Genomic DNA, 24,171 nt, shown 5'->3' with positions numbered 1-24,171 from the left:
TTATTCCTGCTTGTATCTGATAAGGCTGAAAGCCAGAAAGTTAAGCCACAGATCTGAGATTGTACCAGCATTAGAAGCTATTTCTTCTGGTGACAAGGACAACAGCTCTTTCCCTTATGCCAGAGACACTTGACTCTCAGGAAATTTTCACTAGACATTGATTATGTTTCTCTGAAACTCACCACCTTGACATCAATACTGCTTCCAAGTCTCTATGCTCCAAATGTTAGACTGGCAAGGCAAGAGAAAGAAAAGCTTGTGGGCTGGAGAGATGGCTCAGCGGTTAAGAGCACTGATTGCTCTTCCAGAGGTCATGAGTTCAGTTCCAAGCAACCACATGGTGGCTCACAACTGTCTATAATGTGATCTGATGCCCTTTTCAGCACTGTATGCACAACAATAAATAAATATTTATTTAAAAAAAAAAAGCTTACTAGCCCCCGGCAGCTGAGTTTCCTTGTTGTTCTTGGAAAACTGATCAGAAGGAAAGAGGGCACACAAGGACCCAGTGTGCCTGGAAGAATGGCACTCTTCTCGTTAACACATTATCTCAAAAAGATACAACATAAGTTTGAGGGCAGAGAAGAACCTTCAGGATTGTTGTGGGGAGAAGCACTGCACAATAAGAAGGCTTGAGACCAGAGTCACCTACTCAAGTGACTTTGGCCCCCTGTCCTCAGGTTGTACAGGCTCTGTCTGCTGCCATTGCTATGATGACAGATGTTGTATCCATGACGTTATACTGAAGGCTAGTTTTCAAGTCAGGGACAGAATTAAACCTTTTGTTGTTCGTTGCTGTTTGTTTGCTTTTTAAGTGTGAGTCTTGTGCAGTCAGGCTTGCCTCAGGGTCATGATACTCCTGCCTCATCGTCCTGAAGCCTGAGGTTTTAGGGTTGTGCTTAATCCCTTTTGTACATAGGTGTTTCACTCTTTAGGATGGGTATGTTCTGATATCCCCATCACAGGTTTGGAAGAGTTTCTAGTCAAGATGCATTTAACAAACCTAACCTATTAGACATCCTAGTTTGGCCACATAGTGCACAGTGCAGTGTCAGCCATGTCCACTCAACATGGCAGAGCAGATCAGCTGTTGAGACTTGCTGCCCTTGCCCAACATGATAAGAGGTGGACAGTGTTAGAATTAAAGTTTTGAAATAAAGGTTCTATCAAATGTATGGCTTAAAAAAATAACAGCACAAAGACAAAATGTTAAATCAAGATAAATGGGGACAGTCTACATAAAAATCTATCATGTTTCTTCTTAACTCAAAGATATCTAGTCCTAACTGCTTATTTTGAGAAGAGTGTGAACATACCTTTCAGGGATTCATAAACTGAAAATGATCATGCTGCGTGACTTCACTGTTTCTCCAATCCCTTGGCCCCTTTCCCTCTCTGTTGCTTAAGCAGCTCCAGGCACTTCTTCTCTGCTCCACAGGAGCCATACCCTTCAGGAACTTTGCCCCAACAAAGCTAGCACTCGTAGACTTTGCTTTGAACATGCAGCTATGATATTTGATTTCCTGCTACTATCATGGTCCAAGTGTTCTGATCAGCCTTGCATCGTCAAGCCTGAGAACTAGGTATTAAAGTGAATATAAAGAACTCAATCCAGCAACACAGAGGACTCTGAGCCAGGCGTCAGCAAGCAGAACACCCCAAAATAAAGTCAACACAAAGGCGAATGAAAGGAGGACAACCAGAGCAGGCAGAGCTGCTGGGCCTCTGCTGGCCTCTGTGTGCTGTTCCACGGAGCTGTTCTACACAGTGTAGCTTTCGGATTACCTATGACCTTTGCCCACCAGACAACAGTAGTCTTTCTTCTCCCACATTTATGAGAGACAAAAATATCTCAAGGTTCCTCATAGGACAAATCATCCATGGCTGGGGAACACTGAAGTTAACAAATATAGGCTTTCCCTGATTTGGGGTTGGGGGTGGGTCTCAAGCTCTGAACATCAGGATTCTTTGACAAAGTTATAACCATTTAAATTCTGTATTGTCACATGAGAAAAACTAGCAACCTTAAGTTCTCCAGTAAGACTTACACTTGACAAAATTGGACTTCCATTTCTCCACCAGAAACTCTCTTCTTCCTCTTATAGTCAATGGAAAGTATACACGATAAATTCTACATGCTGTAAAATATGAACCTTTCACATAAAAAACAAAGAGATTCTAGGCTTCATCACAGAAAGATTATTTGCTTCAGGCCAAGTAACAGTGCCCTGTAACTATAAATTATTTTCCTTCCAAATAATACATCCGGAAGGAAAAAGTCAAATGTGCTTCACCCCACAGCAAGAACTAAAATTATTAGGGGAATCTTTGCTGAGTTCTCTCCTTTGCAATTTCCTTAAACTTTTGCAATCAATACACTCACAGGGTAGGTATGTCCCCTCTAACATTTGATTAAGCTCCTCATACCCTGTACTTCTGACTGATTTACTGGTATATTTAGTTTATTTTTTTATATAGGGCTTTAAAAGTGTAATTAAGTAAAGTGGTGACGTTAGAGTGGGCTCCTTATCTAATGTGACCAGGGGAAATACAGATCACAAGGCGCTCAGAGGGGAGACCATATGCGGACAGGGGTATATGACCAGGAACACACAGGAGAGACGCCTCAGAACACACCCCTCACTCCTGCCAACATCTTGATCTTCAACGTACAGACTCCAGAAATGTGATCAACTGCACCCTGTTGGTTAAACCACTCATCTTATGATATTTCATATCTGCAGCCCTACAGGAGCCAGCACTGATGATGTATCTTCTCCTTTGTCACTTTTAGCGCTCTCTCTCTCTATCTCTCTCTCTCTCATTTCCCCATTGCTTCTCATCTGCCATATTGCCTGGATGATCTAGAGAGAAGTAAACTCTGAGAACTCTGATGCAACACCAAGTTGACTTATTAGGAACATTTTATGAAGTGCATGTACAGACACTGGCAAGAGAAGCATGCTGGCTTTCAGAAGCAAGGGGCAACAAGCAATTTTAGCATGAGGCTTCCTTAATGGCCCTGACCCATCCTGTCAAAAGGCCACAGGCTTTCTTGATTATGCTGTGGAGAAGACTAGCCTATTACCACTTGGGCAATGGCAGATGCTGGTCTCAGCTTGAAATATATGGCTGCCTCCCTGCTTCATGCCACAGTTTATTCAAGTACGGCTCATTTTCTATAACTAAGAAATAGAGTGTCAGGTTATAAAATATGGTAACCAACTTGCCATCCATTTTCAGGCCTGCCATGAGCTGTCTGAAACACCACTCTAGGCTATCACCTTTGGCTTACTTAAAACCCATAATCTCAATGTGGGTGTTTGCTGTTTGCATCATTTTTCCTTATCCCACTGACCCAAAACCAAACACACCCCACAGCTGATGGTCAAGTTCAAACCTAATGGTCTAAAACAAAGTCTCATAAATATTTTACCCGTTGCTGAACGTTTTTCCAAAGAGCAAATCCACCAGCCCTCTGAGAACGCCTAAGGGACCCTAAAGAAGACCATGCCCTGCCACTTCTCTACTTTTCCCATCCCATCCCTTCTGTGCTGGCTAGCTTTATGACAATTTGACACAAATTAGAGTCATTTGAGAGGAGGGGACCTTCCTTGAGAAAACTCCTCTAGAAGAACAGGTTGTAAGCAGGCAAAGCCTGTAGGGTACTTTCTTAATTAATGATCAGTGTGGGAGGGCCCAGATCATTGTGGGCATGGGTACCCCTTGGCTGGTAGTCCTGGGTTCTGTAAGGAAGCAAGCTGAGCAAGCCATAATGACCTAGATTCCCACTCCATGACCTCGGTATCCACTTGTTCCTCCAGGTTTCTGCTCAGTTCGAGATCCTGCCTTAGCTTCCCTCAATGGAAAATGATTCAGGGGACATAAGCCAAATCAGCCCTTTCCTCCCCAAGTTGATTTTGGCCATGGTGTTCCATCACAGCAACAGTAACTCCAACTAAGACACTGTCCATCTGCTTCCTGAACTTCTGGCTGTGCTAGCAGCTTTCTCTGCACCCTGTGTACCTGAGCATAATATATTTCTATGTTTCTTATACTTTCATTTTGCTTCTTTTCTTTATTTAACTATATACACAAAAGTTATTTTGGCTTAGGGTCCTCCTCAAGGCAAACAGACTGAGAAGGTGAGATGGTCCAGTGAGTAACAGTTCTTGCTACCAAGTCTGATGACCTGAGTTCGATCTATGCTTGGACGTACATGCCAGAAAGACAGAACTGATTCCTGTAAGTTATTCTCTGACCTCTGTGCCCGTGTGTGTGTGTGTGTGTGTGTGTGTGTGTGTGTGTGTGTGTGTGTACACACAACAAATAAGTATGTAATTCAAAACAGACCTCAAGAACACCTTAGAATGAAACCATAGCAATAGAAATCACAATACAAGATTAATATGTTAGCTATCTTTTCAGAACTGAGAATTAACTGATTAGCCTATGTAAAAAGTGGTGCCTGGATGGACTCTGTTGCCAGCTTTCTGATCACTTCCCCTTGGCAGGGCTACTTCACCAGGCCACAGAGGAAAAGGATGCATTTGGTCCTGATGTAACTTGATATGCTGAGGGGGTGGGTGGGAGACTCCTCTTCTCTGATTGGGAATAGGGGGTAGGGGAACCAGAGAGGGAGAGTGGGACAAGCAAGAGAGGAGGGAGGGGGCTATGACCAGGATGTAAAGTGAATAATTTAAAAGGAAAAAAAAAAAAAAAAAGAAAGAAAAAGAGATGGTGTCTGGCTAATTAAAAAAAATTCCTACAGTAAATGTAATAATAACTCTGATCCTATGCTGAAGCTCTGGCCCTGGCTGGGGAGAAGATGGTCTGAGGCAGTGGTTCTCACCTTCTCAATGGTGTGACCCTTTAATACAATTCCTCATGCTGTGTGACCCCTGCAACCGTAAAGTTTTTCACTGCTGCTTTGTAACTGTAATTTCGCTACTGTCATGAATCATACTGTAAATATCTGAAATGGGCATATATTATATGCAATCCCTGGGAAAGGGTAGTTTGACCCAAAAAAAAGGGTTGAGAACCACCGGGCTAAGAAGAAATACTTGCAGCCTCTCCTGTTGCCTATTCATTTAATTTTCAAAGTGAGTATGCTTAACAAACGCATGGGAGCTGGAACTCACAGTTGACTTCCAAAGAAAAGATGCAAGGGGTGTCCACTATAGATCTAATTAATGGATCAAAGGACAAAGAACTCTGCCCGGCCCAGAACAGGTGGAGTTCTCATATCCCGCAAAAATTCTTGTTTTGTTGCTCTGATTCATTTTCTTACAAAGTAGGGGATCTTTAGAACCCCATTTTCCTTAGTGTAGAACGAAGGGACACCGACAAACTCATGCCCAGGTCCGGTTTCTCCAGTAAAGGACTGAACAGCCTGCTTCACAACTAAACTCACATGGTTCCAGACTCTCTTTCGTGCCTTTCTATAAAGTATAAGATGGCCCCAGGCACGAAGAGAAGGAAATTACACTTTTTTTTTTTAAAGCCTCAACCCCAGACCACCTTGGCCAACTATAAACAAATTAATTTTTCTTTGCCAATTTTGGTTTTCTAACTTAATTGGAATGTAGGGAAGTTGACAGAGGGTTTTGGATCTAAGTGTCTAGTAACAACCGAGGCTGTGGATGAAGCTTGTCTCCAATATGGCTTCTCCACTGTAACTTGCACTGGTTTCTTCTGCCATTTGTTTCAGATTTCTAGCTGTGAGCTTTATAAATTTGAGATCAAAGATCCCCAAAGAAAGTAGTTTGTTTCATATAAATATGAGTTTTGTGAACTACTATTATCATTGTATTGAGAAAGTTATAAATGCTAGTTAGAAATAGGCTGGGAAATATGTATTTCAAGCCAGGAAAGATTATATTTTAATCAAAGACAGTATGATTATACATTAAGCATAAATTCAAATTAAGGACAGATAATGTGTACCATCTATATTAGCAGTCACATATTCCATTAGGCGCAATCTTTATTTCACAATGTAAACTTAGGACTTACAAATGTCTGATGCCTCAACACTGTATAAATATGCTGGGATTGTTGGAGATTTTGACATTTAGTTTAAAATGCACTTACTATTATAATTATGAAATGGAAATAATTTCATGAGCATAGTGGGTTTTGAAACATTAATGTGAAAGTGAGATTGATTTTATTATTATTTTCCTTGTGTAAATACTGAGATGCATCTTTTTTGGATTCATATAAAGCGCAATGTTTCAAATGATAATTTATTTGCAGTTATTATTAACTCTTAGGCCTCCAAGCCTGCCTGCCTTCTTGAAAATTTCAGTGAGATTTCTATGCCTTGTACTTTTATCTTCAGACTGATAAGACATTAAAATGACCATGTGGTCATTATTTCTAAACATATTGAAGAGACTGAAGTTAGCTCATGAGCTGATACTGACCAGGCATGAGAATATTTACATCACACAGACCATAAAAGTTATAATTTTTCATAATGGACAATTCATTTTAAGACCTGTCAAAAGCGCATGTGCCACTGAACTCACTTGGGTTCTAAAGGAAGTCAGGAGAATGCACAGAAACAGAAGACAGGAACAGAAATGAAGTTACCAGGGTATGGTGAGAAGCATCTATTAAACTGAATTCATCTTGGCAACTGCTTATTAAATAGCAATTAATGCCTTGTGCTATAAAGTATTGAGATACTGAAACTTGAAAGTGTAAAGGAAGGAGAAGAAGGTGGTGGTGGCGAGAGTCACAAGAAGCCTCTGTCAGAGGGGAGTCCAAAGAATGTGGATTATGTTTTAGTCAAGGAATCCTTTCTAGGCCTCAGTGATTTTTTTTTTATCAGATTGGCCACTTAATTATAACATTAGGGTAAGGACTAAAGAACTGGGTCTGTTTGGAGCACCAGCAGGGAGTTAACACTGTCTGCTTATTTTCATTTTTTGTTTTATGTTTAACCACTATCTACTCCATTCCTCCTGGAACTGTGGTGGGGCACGTTCTTTCTTGCCAGGCTGTGAAGCATTGCACGAGAAGACTGCACATCAGGACCCCTTATTTCTTCCTTCTCACCCACCGTATTCACTACTCATTGCCAGAAAAATCACTTCAAATGAAGAAGGAAACCAAAAAAAAAAAAGCAAGCCACCCAAACATGAACAATGCTCACAGAAGCTTGAAATTTCCCACAAGCAATTCTTAGCATGGCTAAGGAAAGCACTCCAGGCACCATGACCATAAAAATAACAAGGCATTAAACAAGCCACAGCCCTAATAGGCTGTAAGAGGGAGGATGGGAAAAAAATATTCAAATTACCCTAGTCCAACTAATGGCACATTCAATCCTAAATCCATTACTCAAGGTTCTTTAGTGACCCCCAGACCTAGGCTATATTCTAAAAAGAAGTGTGAAGCAAGGTGAACCTCAGCCATTCTCAGATGGCCCGAGAAAGGCCCATGCAATCATTGCAGTTCAAGGAGAGAAAATTGGGTAGAATAAGGATGAAATACAGGAAAGTCTGAATTCTGACTACAAATATAAATGGGTTTCCTACAATTTTCAACAAATGAGCCTATTTCTGTATGTATGCAGCCTGGAAGTCTTACAAGTTGAGGGAGGACTAGATCATGCAAGTGGGACTAGAGAAATGCCCTCTAGGAACCATTTAGGTCTGAGCCTCAGCTGATGTAGGAACTGAGACCCAAAAGATGTGCTGACATGCCTCAGACAACACAGTGACCTCATGGGGTGGGGAAGGTGAGGGCCCATAATCCTTATCACTTCCTGAAGTTCTGGACACTGAGACACAAGTGTGCAGCCTGCTCACAAACATAGGACTCACAAGGTAGCTCTGAGAATGGCAAACAAAACACAAGGGAAAGGAACCCCACACCTTCCTCCCATCCTAATTCCAAAGAGAACAAAATGGCTATACTCACCAACAGGAAAGAACTCGCTCATTTTCTTTTTGTAGATTTTGAAGTCAACTTCTAGGAAGACGCAGAAGATGATTCGATCCACCTAGAGGCAAGCAGCAAACACATGGCGTTGAAGGAGAATTGGCGAATGCTTACGCAAAGCAGAGCTTTAGAACAATGAAAGACAAGTGTGAAAGATTTGTGCAGATTTTTGTTGATGAAGTATTAACTGTATTACAGGAGCGGGTGTGATTCAAGGCTGTGTGTGTGTGTGTGTGTGTGTGTGTGTGTGTGTGTGTGTGTGTGTGTGTGTGTGCGCACGCGCGGGCACTGGAGTGTGCATGCTCTGTTTATCATGAAGTCACGGGTGCTTCAGTGCAAAGATGCTACATAAATAAGCGATAATAAGCCATGTTACAGCAAGCTGTAAATAATGCTGAGATTTTGCCGGGATACCTTGACTTTATGTTCTTTAAAACCAGCCACAGGAGAGGCAGATGAACAAGTGACAGTAAAGTATGCCAGGAAACACAGAGTGCTTTGCCCTAATCTTGTTAGACAAACACAGTCATCAAACCTGTAATCTTTGAATGTGGCCTAAAAAGCTTCTACGAGCTTAATTTGCATGTAGACACTTGCTTTTAGCCTAACATACTAAAAAAAAAGGCAGTATAAATAAAATGCTAGTTGACACTAACACAAGGTCAGTGAACACTTGGTGTGGTAGGTATCGTTGGGTGGGTGTCACTGTAGAAATAAAACACGTGCATAGTCTCCTTTTATTCTATTTGAGAAAGTGGCAGAACATACGGAGTTTCTTTGAAATATTCAAGCATAATGTGCCAAAAAGAGAGGAGAAATGAGCTACATATAGTAGCTCACCTCCGTCGCATAGTAACTCAGGGGCTCAATTTTGTGTCTGGAGCATAAGCACCCCACCATTGCCTTTCTTGAACCCTGAGAAATAAAGTTTAGAAACACTCTGTCAAGGTACAACTGACAGTTGAACAAAACGTCAAATCCTTTCTTGTGGGACTGGGGGATAGATGCAGGTAGGGTGAGTACGCAGTGGATGAGAAAGAACCCGGATGACTGACTGTGCACCCCCCAACCCCTGTACCTCACCACCGTGTGGAAAGCTGATCCTGCCATGCTGTATGGCGGTATTCAGGAGTAGAGAAGCTTTATTGGGAGAGATGGCAGCTGGGTCACCTGGAACTGTGCAATCCTGTGAGGTAAGCCTAACCTAGAGGTTTACCTCAGAGGTCTGTCGCCTAATCAGCTCAGGTGTCTCCGCCTCATGGAGGCTTGGCGGCTTCCAGGCCAGTCCCTGGAATTCCGTCCCATAAGGTACAAGCTACCCTTCAATTGCCTCAGCAACCCATCACTAAACAAACAAACACACCTGGCCTTAAAGAGAGTTTTGGGTGACTATTCAGGTAGAAAATGGTCTCTGTCATCTTCTCATTTGGAAAGCTGCTGACCTGCACTCCCAGCACACTCAGGTAATCAAGTTTATTCTTTCTCAAGTCTGTGATGGAGTTGAAGACCAGCTAGCTTAGTTTTCCAATGAAGCTTAGTTGTTTAGGGGTTAAGATGGTTTAGATCTATATGGATGTTCTAAGTTGATAATGACAAGATGTGATGGAGACTGATTTACATTCAGAATTTTAGATGCACCAAGATAGGAAAGATGTCTTCTTCAAGGCTGTCAAATACAAATAGCCAAAGCACTGAGAATGTAACATCTATATAATTCCTGATTGTGTTATGGTTCTTCTTGCTATAGGTAGTTTATTGTATATATGTGCAATAATATAAATGTTTGTGTAAAAAATGTTTAATAAAAACTACAAAGGCAGGCTTCAACTGAGCATATTTCTTTTTTCCTATTTTTACTTTTGAGTCGGGTGTCTAGTCTTATCTCTATATCATTAATACCGCCCATATACACAAAAAGTACAGATTCTGTATAAAATCACTTTCCAGAACTATAATTTTAGTTGAAAAAGAGAGAGATAAGTCTGTATGTGCCCACACTCCTTATGACATGTTTATAACCAGTGGCTAAAGCCAAAAACCATAATGTTGAATGACAGAAATGTGTTGCTGAAGGGCAGATTCTATAAAAACATTTCCACATTTTTAAAAACATAAAGATACAATGATGTATGGATCCATCTACTAGTACTGTGAAAATAATCAATTGCAAGGGCACTGAGTTAAGTGGCCCTGAGTTTCTTTGTAAACAACACAAAGATAAGTAGAAAAAAAAAAAAAAAAAAAAAAAAAAGAAACTTGAACTCAACTAACCAGAAGCTGTCATCTGCCACCAAACGTGGTTCCTCAGTGGAGTGAATCAATAAGACTCCTGCTCAACTATGGATCAAACATAGTTTTGCCTTCCGTCCTTGTCCACCATACCAAAGCCTCCTTGTGAACTTTGAATGGTGGCCTGCAATGCAGGCAGCCTTCCCAACCTGTGAAATGGTGGCATTCAGCATACCTCAATTCCCAGCGTGTTGTTTTCTCTCTCATCTGCACTAACATATGGAAACAGAGGGAAAAACGCACATGGCCTTAAAATGGTGGTCATTTCTGAACAGGGAAGAGATCGTTAATCTCTTCACTTCATTCACAAATGCTCACTTGGATCATTAATACTTTATTCATTAGAAAGTAAAGAGATTCCAAATAATATAACACAAAGTTGGTAGCCATTACCTGGGGGAGTGAGCATATGGACAAATGATTTATCTATTGTTTCATGTATAAAACACTTCACAATTAAAGGCCCTAAAGTTGATATGATTCTACTGTGTTCCCTAAGTCAGAGTCAGCTCTCTGGCTGTAATGAAGTGCTTGGAGTTTGCCCAGCCAATAATTACTCTTTCATGTCTATGAATGTTGGTTGTTTCTCCTTTATGCTTCACATGGTCATGTGGCTTCTAAATGGCCTAGCTGTGGTAAGAGCTCAAAATTAAGAACTCGAATTTGCTGAAAACTTAATGTGATAGAGCCAAACAATCTTGTGTTCTGTCATGTCTCCATACTTACAAACAGCAAATCAGGTGATGTGTTTACCATTTGTGTCCTTTATGTGAATGAGTATGTGTGTTCTCAGGTTGGGGGCTTTTTTTTTTATTATTAATTTATTCTTGTTACATCTCAATGGTTATCCCATCCCTTGTATCCTCCCATTCCTCCCCCCACCCATTTTCCCATTATTCCCCTCCCCTATGACTGTTCCTGAGGGGGATTACCTCCCCCTGTATATGCTCATAGGGTATCAAGTCTCTTCTTGGCTACCTGCTGTCCTTCCTCTGAGTGCCACCAGGTCTCCCCCTCCAGGGGACATGGTCAAATGTGAGGCACCAGAGTACGTGAGAAAGTCATATCACACTCTCCACTCAACTGTGGAGAATATTCTGACCATTGGCTAGATCTGGGAAGGGGTTTAAAGTTTACCTCCTAAGGCACCAGCCAAAGACAATACAGGGGGCTTTTTTTTTTTCAAGACAGGGTTTCTCTGTATGGCCTTGGCTGTCCTGGACTCACTTTGTAGACCAGGCTGGCCTCGAACTCACATCAATCCACCTGCCTCTGCCTCCCAAGTGCTGGGATTAAAGGCGTGCGCCACCATGCCTGGCTTTTTTTCTTTTTCTTTTAGTAGCAATGCTGTTTTCTATTATTAGCTGCAAACACCATCCAATCTGTAACCAGATTGTTCAAGTATTGCAAGAGATCATAAGCTACTTCTGGCACATTAGGCTTGGTGACCATGGGAATACAATGGGTCCAAAATCCATCAGCCCAATTAATTTTCCTCAGGAAAAAAAATGCATGTTGAAGATGGAGCACTTAATTCCATACTCACAGGCCTAATGCTGAAAACAACTGGCCAGTGAATTTTGTCTAAGCATTACCTTCATTCGCCAGATACTGATCACGTATTCGTATGCCCTTGTGCATATATATATTCTCTGGGGTGCTATTGGATACAGGTCCACTTAATTGATAAACTCTGTGTTTAATGTCACCCGCCCTTCTGATATTTCTGCATCCCATGGTTCTCCTTATAGTGTAAGATGATGAGACTCTTTTCACTAAGGACTGAGAGCTAACTCCTACCTCTTAAGTCTGGGAGGCCTGTGGCTGGGAAGAAACAATGTTGCACGGTTTCTGAGTGAGAGGAGGCAGTGTGGATTGTATGTAGTAGTCTTGGGAGGAGACTTCTCATGCAAAAAAAAAAAAAAAACAGCAAGAGCATGCGGAGAACCCACATGTAGCTATTCCGGCCACAGCTCCAGCTGGAAGGGCGTGGCCTTTCTGTGATTTCATCTTCAGGCATTTGAGCCACCCCAGCTGTGCCCATGGAGCAGGGAAGAGCCACTCCCACTAGACACTCATTGCAAATTCATAAGAAAAGGCATAGAAATGTGTAACTGCAGACTTGACATCTTCCCAGATTCTCCTGGCATCACTTTTTTTTTTTTGAGTCTTGCTTTTACAGCTCTTTGGTACTTTACATCTGTTAAGACGGTGAGAAGAAGGACACAGGAAGCTTAATTGCTGCATGCCACAAGGACTGGACACCTGACACGTGAGGGAGGAAAACCCCGCATGGTCCATTCTAACCCTGGGTGAATTTTAAGAGAACCTTCCACAGCCCAATACAGCATCACTTTATTTTCTTAAAGCCACTGGAGAATTTCACAGAATGAAGGCTCGAGAGAGACCATTCATTTATTTAGCTGTTATTAAGTAAGTTGCTTCCAGTTTGCAGGGCACAGCCCGCACACCACTCCCTGTCTACAAAACAAGAGTTCAGAAATCAAGTGGCCTTTTTGTAAAATCAGAAAATTATTTAATATAAAACCACAGGGCTCATCACTTCAAGTCCAGATTTTTTTCCCCTTTGGTATTCACTCAAAGGAGGCCCATGGCATTGAGTTTCTAGGCCTATCCCTACACATGGGATGGTAGATGGGCCATCATCTCTGTGGGCCACCATTCTCAACCTGTATCATAAAAGGACTTAAGGATGCCATCTTCAGTGTCTTGACCATAGCTTTTACAGTCTCTCTTTGCAGCTGTTTTGTACTGTGTGAATTCATGAAACTAGACCTACCCTTCCTAGAGTGGTTCTGGGCTAGGCCTGGCTATGGGGACAGTTCTTTGGGATTTGCAGAGCAGAAACACAGCTACAGCTTGCACTGGGAAGGTGTGGCAGCCTGTATGTATTCCTGAGGATCGCTTTGTGAGGCAGCAACTGGGGGCTTCTACAGCTTCTGTTGGTCTCTGTCTCAGGTTCTCTGAATCCTCAACTTGGCACACATGCATCCTGGGTCCTTTTGCAGGGTGTTGTGGTTTGGGTACCAAAGAAATGAGGCAGGGTCACATGCCACTTTGTCGTCATGGCTTCCACAGTATACTTATTCTCTTCCAATTTATATCCATCTTTTATTATGAATGGCTTCTAGACCTCACACCCTCCTGACATATTCTAAGTATTCTCACAAAGTCTAGCCAGTGAGCCTCAGTCAGAGTCTCTCCTCTGAGCTGGAAGCACCCACTGTGGAGGCACCCCACTTTGCCATCATTGCACACTGAATTGTTAGTTTTTTTAAAAAAGAGAAATATGTACTCTCTCTATAACTCATGGAATTATGCTTCTCTGGTAAAACTGCTACTGATACAGTCTTTATGTCAGTTCAGTGAGTATTATATCACCCAGAGAAATGCAGTGAAGCACAAAAAAAAGCAATGTTCATTTTCAGAGATGTGTAACCTGTCAAGAAGATTTAACTCCTAATTATTTCCTTCAAATGAATTTCTGTGAGTCCTAGCCCAGTAGGTCTTCTCAGGGAACTTGCTAAAGTGTGTATCTACTCCTCTGTAAGTAATTTCACATGTTTAAAAGGACTTACTTTGTATTAATAGTTGATCAGTAAATTCTATTTGATCCATGATCAAAAGCACAAAAGGCAACACTCACCTGTTCTGGAATTTACCACTTTACCCAGTCTTCATGATATTGTAAATAAGCATCTTATGGAGGACCAGGTGACACTCATCTTTGTCTCACTAGTTTATGGCATAGGTCCTCATATGCAATTTGTAGCTTCAGACATATTTGCAAAGCTCACAACTTAGCAAACACACTTGACCAAGATGTGCATATGTACTGGGTACTTTTTCAAATTGTTCCAACATAAGATGGTAAACAGGTAGACTGCCTGTTCCATTGGACAGAGGCCTTTATGCAGTGAAGGGGGGAACTGCCACATTCTCTTGTGATATTGAGCCTGATGGCTCTGCGGTTCCGTGCTAGAGTTTAAACACAGGGTACTCATTGGATTCACAACAGCAATGGTGATATCCTACACACTAGGAGGGATTAAAACCTGATGGCTCTTTAAAATGAAACTACAATATCAAATATTGGTGAGTATTTAGGTTAATAAGAACTTTCACAATCAAGTTTAGGAATAAAAGTGAGTATAACCTTTTTCAAAAGCTTTTGACAATAAAACATACTAAAATAGGTAAATATATGCATATATCTTGTAATTTCTATCCTAGTTACACACGCAGCTGGTATGTTCACAGAATCAGCACACCAAGATGTTCACATCACTATTTTAAAATCTCCAATTTGGGAGTTGCTTAAGTGGCCATAAATACAGAAACATACCAGTATGTAGTCATATGATGGAATATTACAAACCAATGAAAATGAAAAAAAGTTTACAGGGACATATAAAACACAGGTAAATGGTACAATGTTGCATAAATGTCCATCAAGAGCTTGGAATACACCAGATTATCCCATTTCTATGATGTTCAAAAGTGTTTAGAAGTAGATTAAATCAGCTGTGTGGTTAGAAGTTATTACAGCAATTATTCCAGGCTGCATGCCACTGGAAGACATGCTGGAAAATGTCTAGCATCCATTTTCTGTTTTAATTTGAATGCTGGTTCCCTGGACATACTGTTCAGTTTGTAAAAATTTACCGAGTTGTGCACTGAGGAACTGTGTGTAAGCTATACTTCAATAAGAGTGTTTTAAAGGTTGAAAGTCTATGCTGCAGTTGTCTTGGTCAACAATCAAAAATCTATTTTCATTGACTTAGTGGCCCAAAAAGCCCTTTAAAGGCTGACCTTGGAAAAGCAATCTCTCCATATATTTCCACCGATGCCAACTGCTGCTCACCAGTCAAGGCTTGCAGGAGTAAAGATATATTTCTTTCACCAAGACATCCATTAATCCACAGTGGGGGGTTTCATGCCCCATAAACATGATGACATAAGTCCTATTAATCTTCTTCAGTATCACACCCACTGTTGGTGAAGAGGTTACACAGGGAGGCAGGCTGGGAGTATCTGGAGCTGACCTCCATTTTTCACGCTAGCAGTCATAGGACAGCTGACATAGCCAAGATTAGCCTGTGTTCAGCAAGAATAGGAGAATGAAAGGATTCTGATCAAGGTAAGTGGCTTGCCCGGTGACATTCAGAGAGTTGGTGTGCATGTAAATGCTGGCTTAACTGAAGGTTACCTTGTCTAAGTACCACCAAATATACAGCGGGGGCAAAATTGCTGGCTTCTTACAACCAAACCAACAGTTCATCCACACAGGCTGCTAACTGGTAGGTTTCCAAATGGTGCTTTCTGCTAATACATAATTTAAACTTTAGATTTCCCTCACTTTGAGAAAAGACAGACTTTGAGAGGGTAAAGGATTGGGATGGTTGGTGCTTCCTTGAGGCTGTGAATAAGCCAACGATAAATGAGAGGGTAAGATCACTCACTGTAGGTTGACTGAGAAAGCAAACCAGGAAGTTGAGATGCTTGGAGCTTGGTCCCTCCTCTCACGCTATGGGAAGCAGTGAACAATCTTTCCCCCTTCCTGTGTTTTGGTTTCCAGTTGGAGTATAACAAACCTCTACAAGGGCAACATGGCATTTACTCTCCCACCTGTTCTAAGTACACAGGAAGTCCAGGCTCAACCCGGCTGAGTCCTCTTGCCAGAGTCTCAAAGCCTGCAGTCAAGGTGTTAGTGCATTGCAGTCCTCCCCTGAGACATGGGATTTGCCTCCAAACCCTCCTTTCCTAGCTTTCAGCAGAAGTCTCTTCTTCACTGTTAAAGATGTTGACCAGAGATGGCCGATAGCTCCCAAAGGTGACCCGCAATTCCTACCTTTGCATTTGGACATGAGTGCTTTTCATCTGGGCTAGCAAGAGTGTCTTCAGGATGCTCCTCAAATGTCCCTTAAACTGTAGAGTCCTTTTTAAGAACCCACCTAGTAGGAGGGTGGAGATGTTGCTCCATGGATAAAGACTCTTGCTGCACAAACCTAACAGCCTGAGGTTAATAGCTGCATCACGTGTGAAGGCGGAAGTGAACTAACTAATAGGGCAAAGCTGCCTCTCTATCTGCACAAGCACAGTGGGATGTGTTGGTGCCCACATGCACATGCACACAGGCACGTGCGTGCGTGTATACACACCCGTTAAATAAAGTTAACAAAGGACCCTATCTAACTAGGTCAGGCCCCATAGGACAACCTCTCTTTTAATTAAGTCATTGATTAAACACCTTAGTCATAGCTGCGACAATCACTTTTCCTAATCAAGGGCGTCACTGGTTCCTTGTGTTTGCCACAGGCACCTTCACAGAAGAGATGTCTGAACAGAACAAGCACGCATAGGGATGGGTACCAGCATCCTAGGGGCCACCTTCGACTTCTGCCTCCCACATAAGCTATCTCCCTGTTACCAGCTGCCCATTGTCCAGTTTGTTTTTGCCTCTGCCCTGCGTTTTGACCTCGAGGAAGCCACTTAACTTATCAAAGCCTCGTTTTCCTCAACTCTCACATGGAAATAGAGACGTGGTAGGACTTAGGTTCTTAAAGCAATGCCTGTCTCTTCACTTGGGGTTCTGTGGGCCCAACATCCAGCATAGTGTGATGCTGTTTCTGGTCAAGGCTTCATGGGGCGGAACTGAAAGTGTCAGCCTGACTGGGCTCTGGAAATGTTGGAAGTTCATTCTGGCAGATGGTAGATTCATTTTTTGTTGTGGTTGTGCACCGCTGCCCACTTCTATGTTGCTGGGTCACTGGGTCAGCCTCACAAGCTCCCTTACTCTTACTGTACTTTTTTTTGCTCTATCCTTAAGCTAGAAAAGGTATATCAAATCTTCCTGGGTTTTGAATCTCTTGACTTTCCCCATGGCCGATGCCCAAACCCAGATTAAAAAGGCACATGTGGCGGGGTGGTGATCAGCTGGGTAAGTACCCAATTTGAGGGTGAAATGACTGGGGCCTTTGTGACTCAGCAGGGGCCTCAGCTGGCTTTCTAAACTAGATCACAAGAGAGGTACTTTTCTAGTAAAAGGTACCTCATCTCCACTTTTGAAGGAATTCATTCTGTCTTAAAAGAAGCATTTATAAAAATGGCAGAGAAAACATGCGGAGAGCACCTATGAAATACAGATGGGATGGTGTGGGAGGGAACAACAGTACAGACAAGCCAAGAGTCCTGGCAGTTGCTAGGAACAGGGAACTAGAGCAAAGTCACGCAGCATCACTGTGTGGCTTCATACACGGGCTCTTTCCTCAGTCCACTAACCCACTCTTCACTCTTGGGAGTGCTTTTCTATTTTAAAATTTATTTTTATGTATGTGTATACATGTGAGTTCCTGCCCAGGTGAAAGGGCATGCCCACAGAGGCCAGAAGAGGGCATCAGATCCTCCAGCCCTGGAATTTCCAGTGGCTGTGAGCCACCAGGTGTGTGCTGGGAACCAAACTCCAGTTCTCTGCAAAACTGTGGGACCATAATGGCCCAGGGCTACCGAGAAAGCGTAGAGAAAACTTCAGCCCTGGAAACCTCTAACAGGAGGAAGGCAGGACTTCGCTACCTCTTTGCCTCCCAACCCAGTACCCGGAAGCAGGCTCCTTCACCATCAAGAATGAATTACTGGCTCACGCCTTTTATCCCAGCACTCGGGAGGCAGAGGCAGGCGGAGTCAGACAGCTGTGTGTTTGAGGCCAGCCTGGTCTACATAGCGAGTCTAGGACAGCCAAGGCTACACAGAGAAACCCTGTCTCGAAACTTCAGAGATTCTGGCTATCTCCCCAGGGGCAGACCCCCCAACCAAACCAGTTCTCCAAACCCTTTCCCAGGGTGCTTGTCGCTGACCAAGGCCGTACACTGGACTCACCTACGCCCAGCTGAGCTTCGCTTCCTCTAGTCCATCTCAGTACTCAAGGAGCCTGGCTACCCCGAGGGAAAAGCAGACATGGGACGGCACAAAAGCAAGTGCTTTTTCTTTCTTAATAAGCTGTCTGGATTTCTAGTTTTAATTATGTGTTCTTGTTGGAGGCTCTCTGAACTGAAGAAGTCTCTGGCTGAGCACTCCTAAATGTGATCTTCCTGATGGTTGGGGCTTTTTCAGTTTCTCTAATTTCTGTGACTAATCTGAAAGGTATGGCTTTCCCCTTATTTCCCTGTTCCTAGCAGCTGCCAGGATTCTCACTTGTCTGTACTACTGTTTTCTCTCAAATTCTGATAAAACTGTCCTGAGCCACCAATCCCCCCCCCCCCACACACACACACACACTTATATAGTATGTACACAAATGCTTCTCTGTGGCTCTGGTAGCCAATGAGCAAGAAATGGTCAGAGGCCAGTTGAGCCCGCTGGAATAAAGAATAGAGAGGTTTCTCAGCAGAAGTCCTTGTTCTGGAGTTTTAATGCCCCTTTAAGTCTTACTGATTATCTTCCTTGTGTGTCTTACTTAAAGGTACAAAGCCTATTCACACTTATGCCTACCGCAGCAGAAAACTGCATCTCAAGCTCCAAATTGCAGAACTGGGAGAGTTTTCTCAACACGTTCTCCTAGCAGTTGGGTGAGCTGGAGAGCATTTGTAACCCATAAACATTTAAAGGGCACGTTTTGCATTTTGAAATTGCTTCTGTACGCATGAAAAGGATCCTTTTTGGAGGGGGGGGGGCTCGCAAACCCAGTACATCTGTCATTCCTGTGGCAACACAATTCAGACTCTTTATGTTCTGTTTTGATAAATTGTTCCTTTTGACTTTTCTTCAACTCTTTAAAAAAAAAAATGGCTATGTAGCTGAAGAGCCTAAAGTTACTTTGGTTTGGGCTAGAGGGTTATTCGTACAAAAGTTAATTTCCAGGTGTGCCTCATATGGATCAAAATGGACCCCCTTTGCAAATGTCACATCTGCCGTGGTCCTCAGAGTGACTCCAAATGCTTGGCATAGAATCCAAGCCTGCACATACATGGGTCCTGCAACTTATCTCCCCGGGCCCTTGTAACCAAAGAAGTGAGGCGTGGCATGCAGTAGAGGGGTGCTGATTAAGATAAAGAGCTTCTGGACAGCTTATCCCTCTTCTGTGATACCCCCTAAACCTTTGTCACACCGCTTGGGGTGTAGATGTACTACCTGGGGCTGAGGGCGCCACGGCCAGCTGCTCTCTGAATTTTTATCAGTTGTATATTTCTGTAATGGTCTCTATCTGGAGGTTACAGGCAATTAATGGCTGCTGAGAGAACGAGAATTAATCTTCTTCAGGGGTTATCCCTCTGATTCAATAAATTATCTAATCTTATGTGGGCAGTCCTAAACACATACATATATGAGCAACAAATGCATATGTATATATGTGTGACATATATTATGTATTAATTCTTCATATATCAGTAATAAAATTGTTAAGGAGGAGCTTACATTTTCACACATGGAGAAGAGCTGAGGTATGCTGGCTACATCTGTCCTTTCCTTCAGGACCAAGAGTGATCTTTATATTTTCTCTTCTGCTACGGGTATTCCTGAATGGAATGTCAGAGAAGACTGCACCCCTGCTAACTGTAGCAGGCATTTGCTATTTTGTTGGTTCTCTTTTCTTCCACCCGTCTAACCCCCTAACTCCAGATAGGGGAGAAGAAAAGGATAGAGAGGAAAGGGGACGTTGTTATCGTTAGACTACTTCCTGCTGACTAGGGTCATCGAGTTCCTTGGGGCAAGTTTTATCTTCAGCATATCTAAATTCTTCTTCTCCGTGTTTCTTCTTTGCTCAAGACCGCTTAACAAACTGCAACCAATATCCATCCACCTCCTATCGGGGGGATCTACCATTTATATACCTGCCGAAAAGTTCCCAGAATTCCAAATGTCACATACTCACAGAACCTATCTGCACCTGGGAAAATCATGTCCCCACCAGAGCACGAGGCAAATCATAGTCAGCTGCTGCGAAGCAGTCCCATATCCCCACACCTGAGATTAAAATAAAAACATATTCTTATAACCTATGTTGTTTTTAAAAGAAACCAAAGTCCCCAAATTCTCACTACACTGACCCTCTTGTCCTCTATTCAACCCCCAGCAGGAGATTGGTTCAGTCTCTTTACTTCAACAGGATGCAAGTCTGAAAGAGTTCGCAGTAAAGTCAGGATGGTGTGTCCTACCTCTATTCACAACCTAAAGCCCTGACTTTTAATTCCCTTTATTTCCAAATTTGGAAAGAGGACTTTAAAGAGATGCTAAAATAAATCTTTAATCATAATCCATAAAGTCTTTGTAAGAAGAGGTACCAGGATGTACACAGACGGAAATTGATGTGACTATCCCAGGAGAGCAAGGTCACCTGCAAGCCACAGGGGGAAACTCTAAAAGCCAGGACTGCAATGCCAAACTGTTTCTCCCTCATTCTTGAAGTCTAAGGAAATGCATTTTCTATAGTCTAAACTATATATTTGGTGGCTTTTCCAGCACACCCGGTGCACTCTAGCCATTCAGGAACTGCTTGAGGAGTCACCTGACTCCTTCACTGTCCTTATCACAATGCAGCTTCCCCCAACCTGGTTTCTGAGCGAATAAACTCCCCCTGCTGTAGGTATTGAACAAGATTACCTTCCCTTGAAGTTCCTGACTGTAGATCTCACTCTGAGTGAGCAGCTTGAATAGGCTTTATCCCTGACTACACTTTATAGATTCCATGCCCTTTCTCAGCATCTAGCCTGCCAAAAGTTAACTCAGTCCTGGAGTGTCTTAACTCCACCAAAGCACCCAGCTCCTTGGTGCATTTTGCTGTCACTTGCAGGGTACACCAAGTACCCTCAGACTTAAAGGCATTGCCAGGAATAGGTCTTTTGACTCAAATTTCTTATTCCCTATCCAGTCTGTGACATGAAATTACCCTTCCAATGTTAGAACTATTGTTCGCGCAGGCTCATGTCAACCCCCGACCCAGCTGCAACTTCCTATTGTATATTTCATACTCCTGCCTCTTGGAACACACTTTCCTCTTTCTTTTATTTGATTAAGAACATCTGCAGAGGTGGTTCAGATACAAAAGTTAATAATTACTCTTCCTTTGTCACAGTAATTAAAAATTTCAAGGAACAATTGTCATTCATTGCTGACTATGAGTTCGCCAATGAGAATAGAGCTTTATAGAGCCCAGGAATCATGACCTTAAAAAAAAAAAAAAAAAAAATGCTGTTATTAGGAGAAATAAAAGTCACTCCTCATAAGGAAGAGAGGAGAATGCAATGCCAAGTCACAGGGTGGCTATGCAGCCTGGGTAAGAGGCTCAAAGGGTGGGAGGGTTACCACCCAGCTCTGTAAGGCCCCCTGTGTATTATCACGTCTTCCCTTGCCATTAGCATCTGACACGCTCTGCAGATGCCATTTACAGTTCAAAGAGAAACTCATTAGCATATCTTCGAAAAGAGCATTTTTCTGGGGACAAAAGCTGTTTTTCCCCCCCTCAGGCTAGTGTTCCTCCCACTTTTGCAAGAAAGAATCTCTTTGTTCAAAAGGCAAACTTCAAGAGAAGAATCTCTCTCCAGTAATTTTCCATAGCCTCCAGTCTCAGACAACATGAAGGCAAACCGAAATGGTTCTATCATCAATTCCCCCTGAGGCTGATGCTAGCAGCAGTGATGGGGTGCTGTGGGAGGGGGTAGGGGTGGGGCTGTTATGACGTGAGTGTGTACTGCATATAAAAGACAGGAAGGAAGAAAAAAGGCAACTATAGTCAGCATTCATCCCCTCGCTGGTCTTCAACAGGCAGGATTTGTTCCCAGTTTCATTGTTAGTCTTCATTTTTCATCTCTTGTGGTTATTTGTGTGTGGTCTCTCTCTGCATCTTTGGATGCCAGGAAGAAGACCATGCCCCCCATATATGCTTGGTCATCTTTTCATCTGGTAGATTATGGAATCAACAGAAGAAGGCAGGAAAAAGAAAATCAATGTTGCTTCATGGGACCAACAGGCTCAGAATGGCCTTAATTCTAAGACTCAGACTGTTCTCTCAAAGAAAGAGCATTTGGAGCAAAGTGCTGGCCTTGGTTCCCTTTATGTTAGGAGTTGCTTTCACTCTCCTCCCTGCCCCTTGCATGTAGGTCACCTGTTCCAGGCCAGTGTCTGATCTACCCTGTCATTACACTGAGAGGTTTCAGTAAGGCCGGGTTCCACTTTATATTTTGAACTCACAACTTTCAGTGCTTCTATTAAGGTTTTTCAGTGTTTGTTATGAAATATTTTTGACAGCTAAGCCTCCCTCAAGGGAACGGCATGAAGGCAAAGTGCCCGTGCAACTCTCTGCTTAACTTGAGGTTTTGTCATTGTCGTCTTTTATTTAACATCTGCACGAAATGTCTTTGTAAAGATGAAAACAATGTTTCTTTTCAAATACTCACTGACCCTCAAGGAAGACCTGCCCTGCTTGTGCAATGCCCTCGAGTCCTTGCTGTTCTCCATGGGGTGCAGCTGGTAGAAGCCCCTCCAGTCAGAAAATTATGATACACTAGTAGAAACTCAGTATGCTTGTTATAATGTTGTGTGACAGAAAAATAGCAGGTAGATAGGTTCATTTTTCTTTCCTTCTGTAACCTCCTCTTTTTCCCCCTTCCTTTTCTTCTTCCCTTCCATCCTCCTCCTTCTTGTTTTAGATAAGGTTTTACTATGGGATCCCAGAGCAGACTCAAATAAACAACTCTCAGCCTCTGCCTCCTGAGTGCTTGGAGTACAAGTGTGTACCACCTTGGTGCCAGGACGGAAACAGAGATAGATGTTAGCAGGATTCAATTCAAATGCTTTAACTTAAAACAGCATTTTACTTTAAATTCTACAGTTCTAAAGTATGATTCAGACTTTCAAACTTTACATTTTAGACCATGTATATTGGCCTATAAGTGGCCTGACCCTAGGTTGCTTAGCAACCTCTGACATCATCAGCTGTTGCCACTAGGTGTGCCAAAGGCCCAAGATAAAAGGAAAACTCCCGAAGCCTTTCTCTCTCTCTCTCTCTCTCTCTCTCTCTCTCTCTCTCTCTCTCTCTCTCTCCTTACAAACACACACGCTTTGTCTGTCTCTTTCTCTGTCCCCTTGGGGTGCCCCTTACATGATTCTTCTCTCCCCACCCTTCTATAATAAATCTCTCCATATTCATATCCATTGAATGATATCTCATTTTTAATATTTAACAATGTACATTCTAAGTGTACATTGAAACCACAGAGATGGCCTTTGCATGGTTAGGGGTTTTTATTGTAGAAAACTTACAGAGAAAGAGCAGCCGGAGGAATCTGGGGGCGTCTGTCATAGCTAGGGAGAGGAGCAGTGAGAAAAGGCAGGAAGAGAAGCCTCAGGGCTATGGGAATAGTGATGATAGCAAAACACTGGCAAAGTCCTGCCATTTATATAAAGCTACGTTACAGCCAGAGGAGCGCAGGTTAGCCAGAGGAGGCAGGAAACAAGCATGGGATCTCTGATCTGTTGGAGGCTTCTTTGAGTTAACAGAGGACTAGTGGCCCTCTCTGGAAGTTGGGGACTATAGAAGCAGATAAGAAAGCAATGGCTTTTCCTGAAAACAGAAACCCATTTTATAGGATTTCTGAGGAATGCTATCTGGTCAGAATCCAGCATGAGCTGAGCCTAGATCACCATGGGGAAGGGGACATGTGTGATAATGCTGAGACCAATAATACGTCTCAAAGTCTTCTCAAGAGAAAAAAAGTTAAAGGATTTTGGTGATTTGATAGCTCTATGCTATATGCCTCTGTAGTTTCAAGTGTGTAAGCTCCGAGTCATCCAGAGACTGGTGAACCTAGTGAGATACCTATTTACACTAATTTTGCAGTGCAAAATTCATCTTTTCATCTAAACCAACAACGAAAGAATAAAAACAAAACTAAAGAAGTAAAGGAAGTAAGG

The 24,171-nt window shown here is 42.6% G+C and overlaps 1 protein-coding gene across 1 annotated transcript in view; it reads right to left on the bottom strand.

The window, feature by feature from the left end:
* The window catches only part of Macrod2 (mono-ADP ribosylhydrolase 2), a 1,925,774-nt gene that overhangs the window by 178,090 nt on the left and 1,723,513 nt on the right, over window positions 1–24,171 (bottom strand). The window contains exon 9 of the mRNA XM_051144748.1: window positions 7,936–8,017. Coding sequence (XP_051000705.1) covers window positions 7,936–8,017 — 82 coding nt within the window. The remainder of the gene's footprint in view (window positions 1–7,935; window positions 8,018–24,171) is intronic.

This window comes from Acomys russatus, chromosome 4, assembly GCF_903995435.1.
Source record: "Acomys russatus chromosome 4, mAcoRus1.1, whole genome shotgun sequence".
NCBI classification, from domain to species: Eukaryota; Metazoa; Chordata; class Mammalia; order Rodentia; family Muridae; genus Acomys; species Acomys russatus.
The sequence above is the reverse complement of the archived record's forward strand: the minus strand, read 5'-3'. Positions and strand labels throughout refer to the sequence as shown.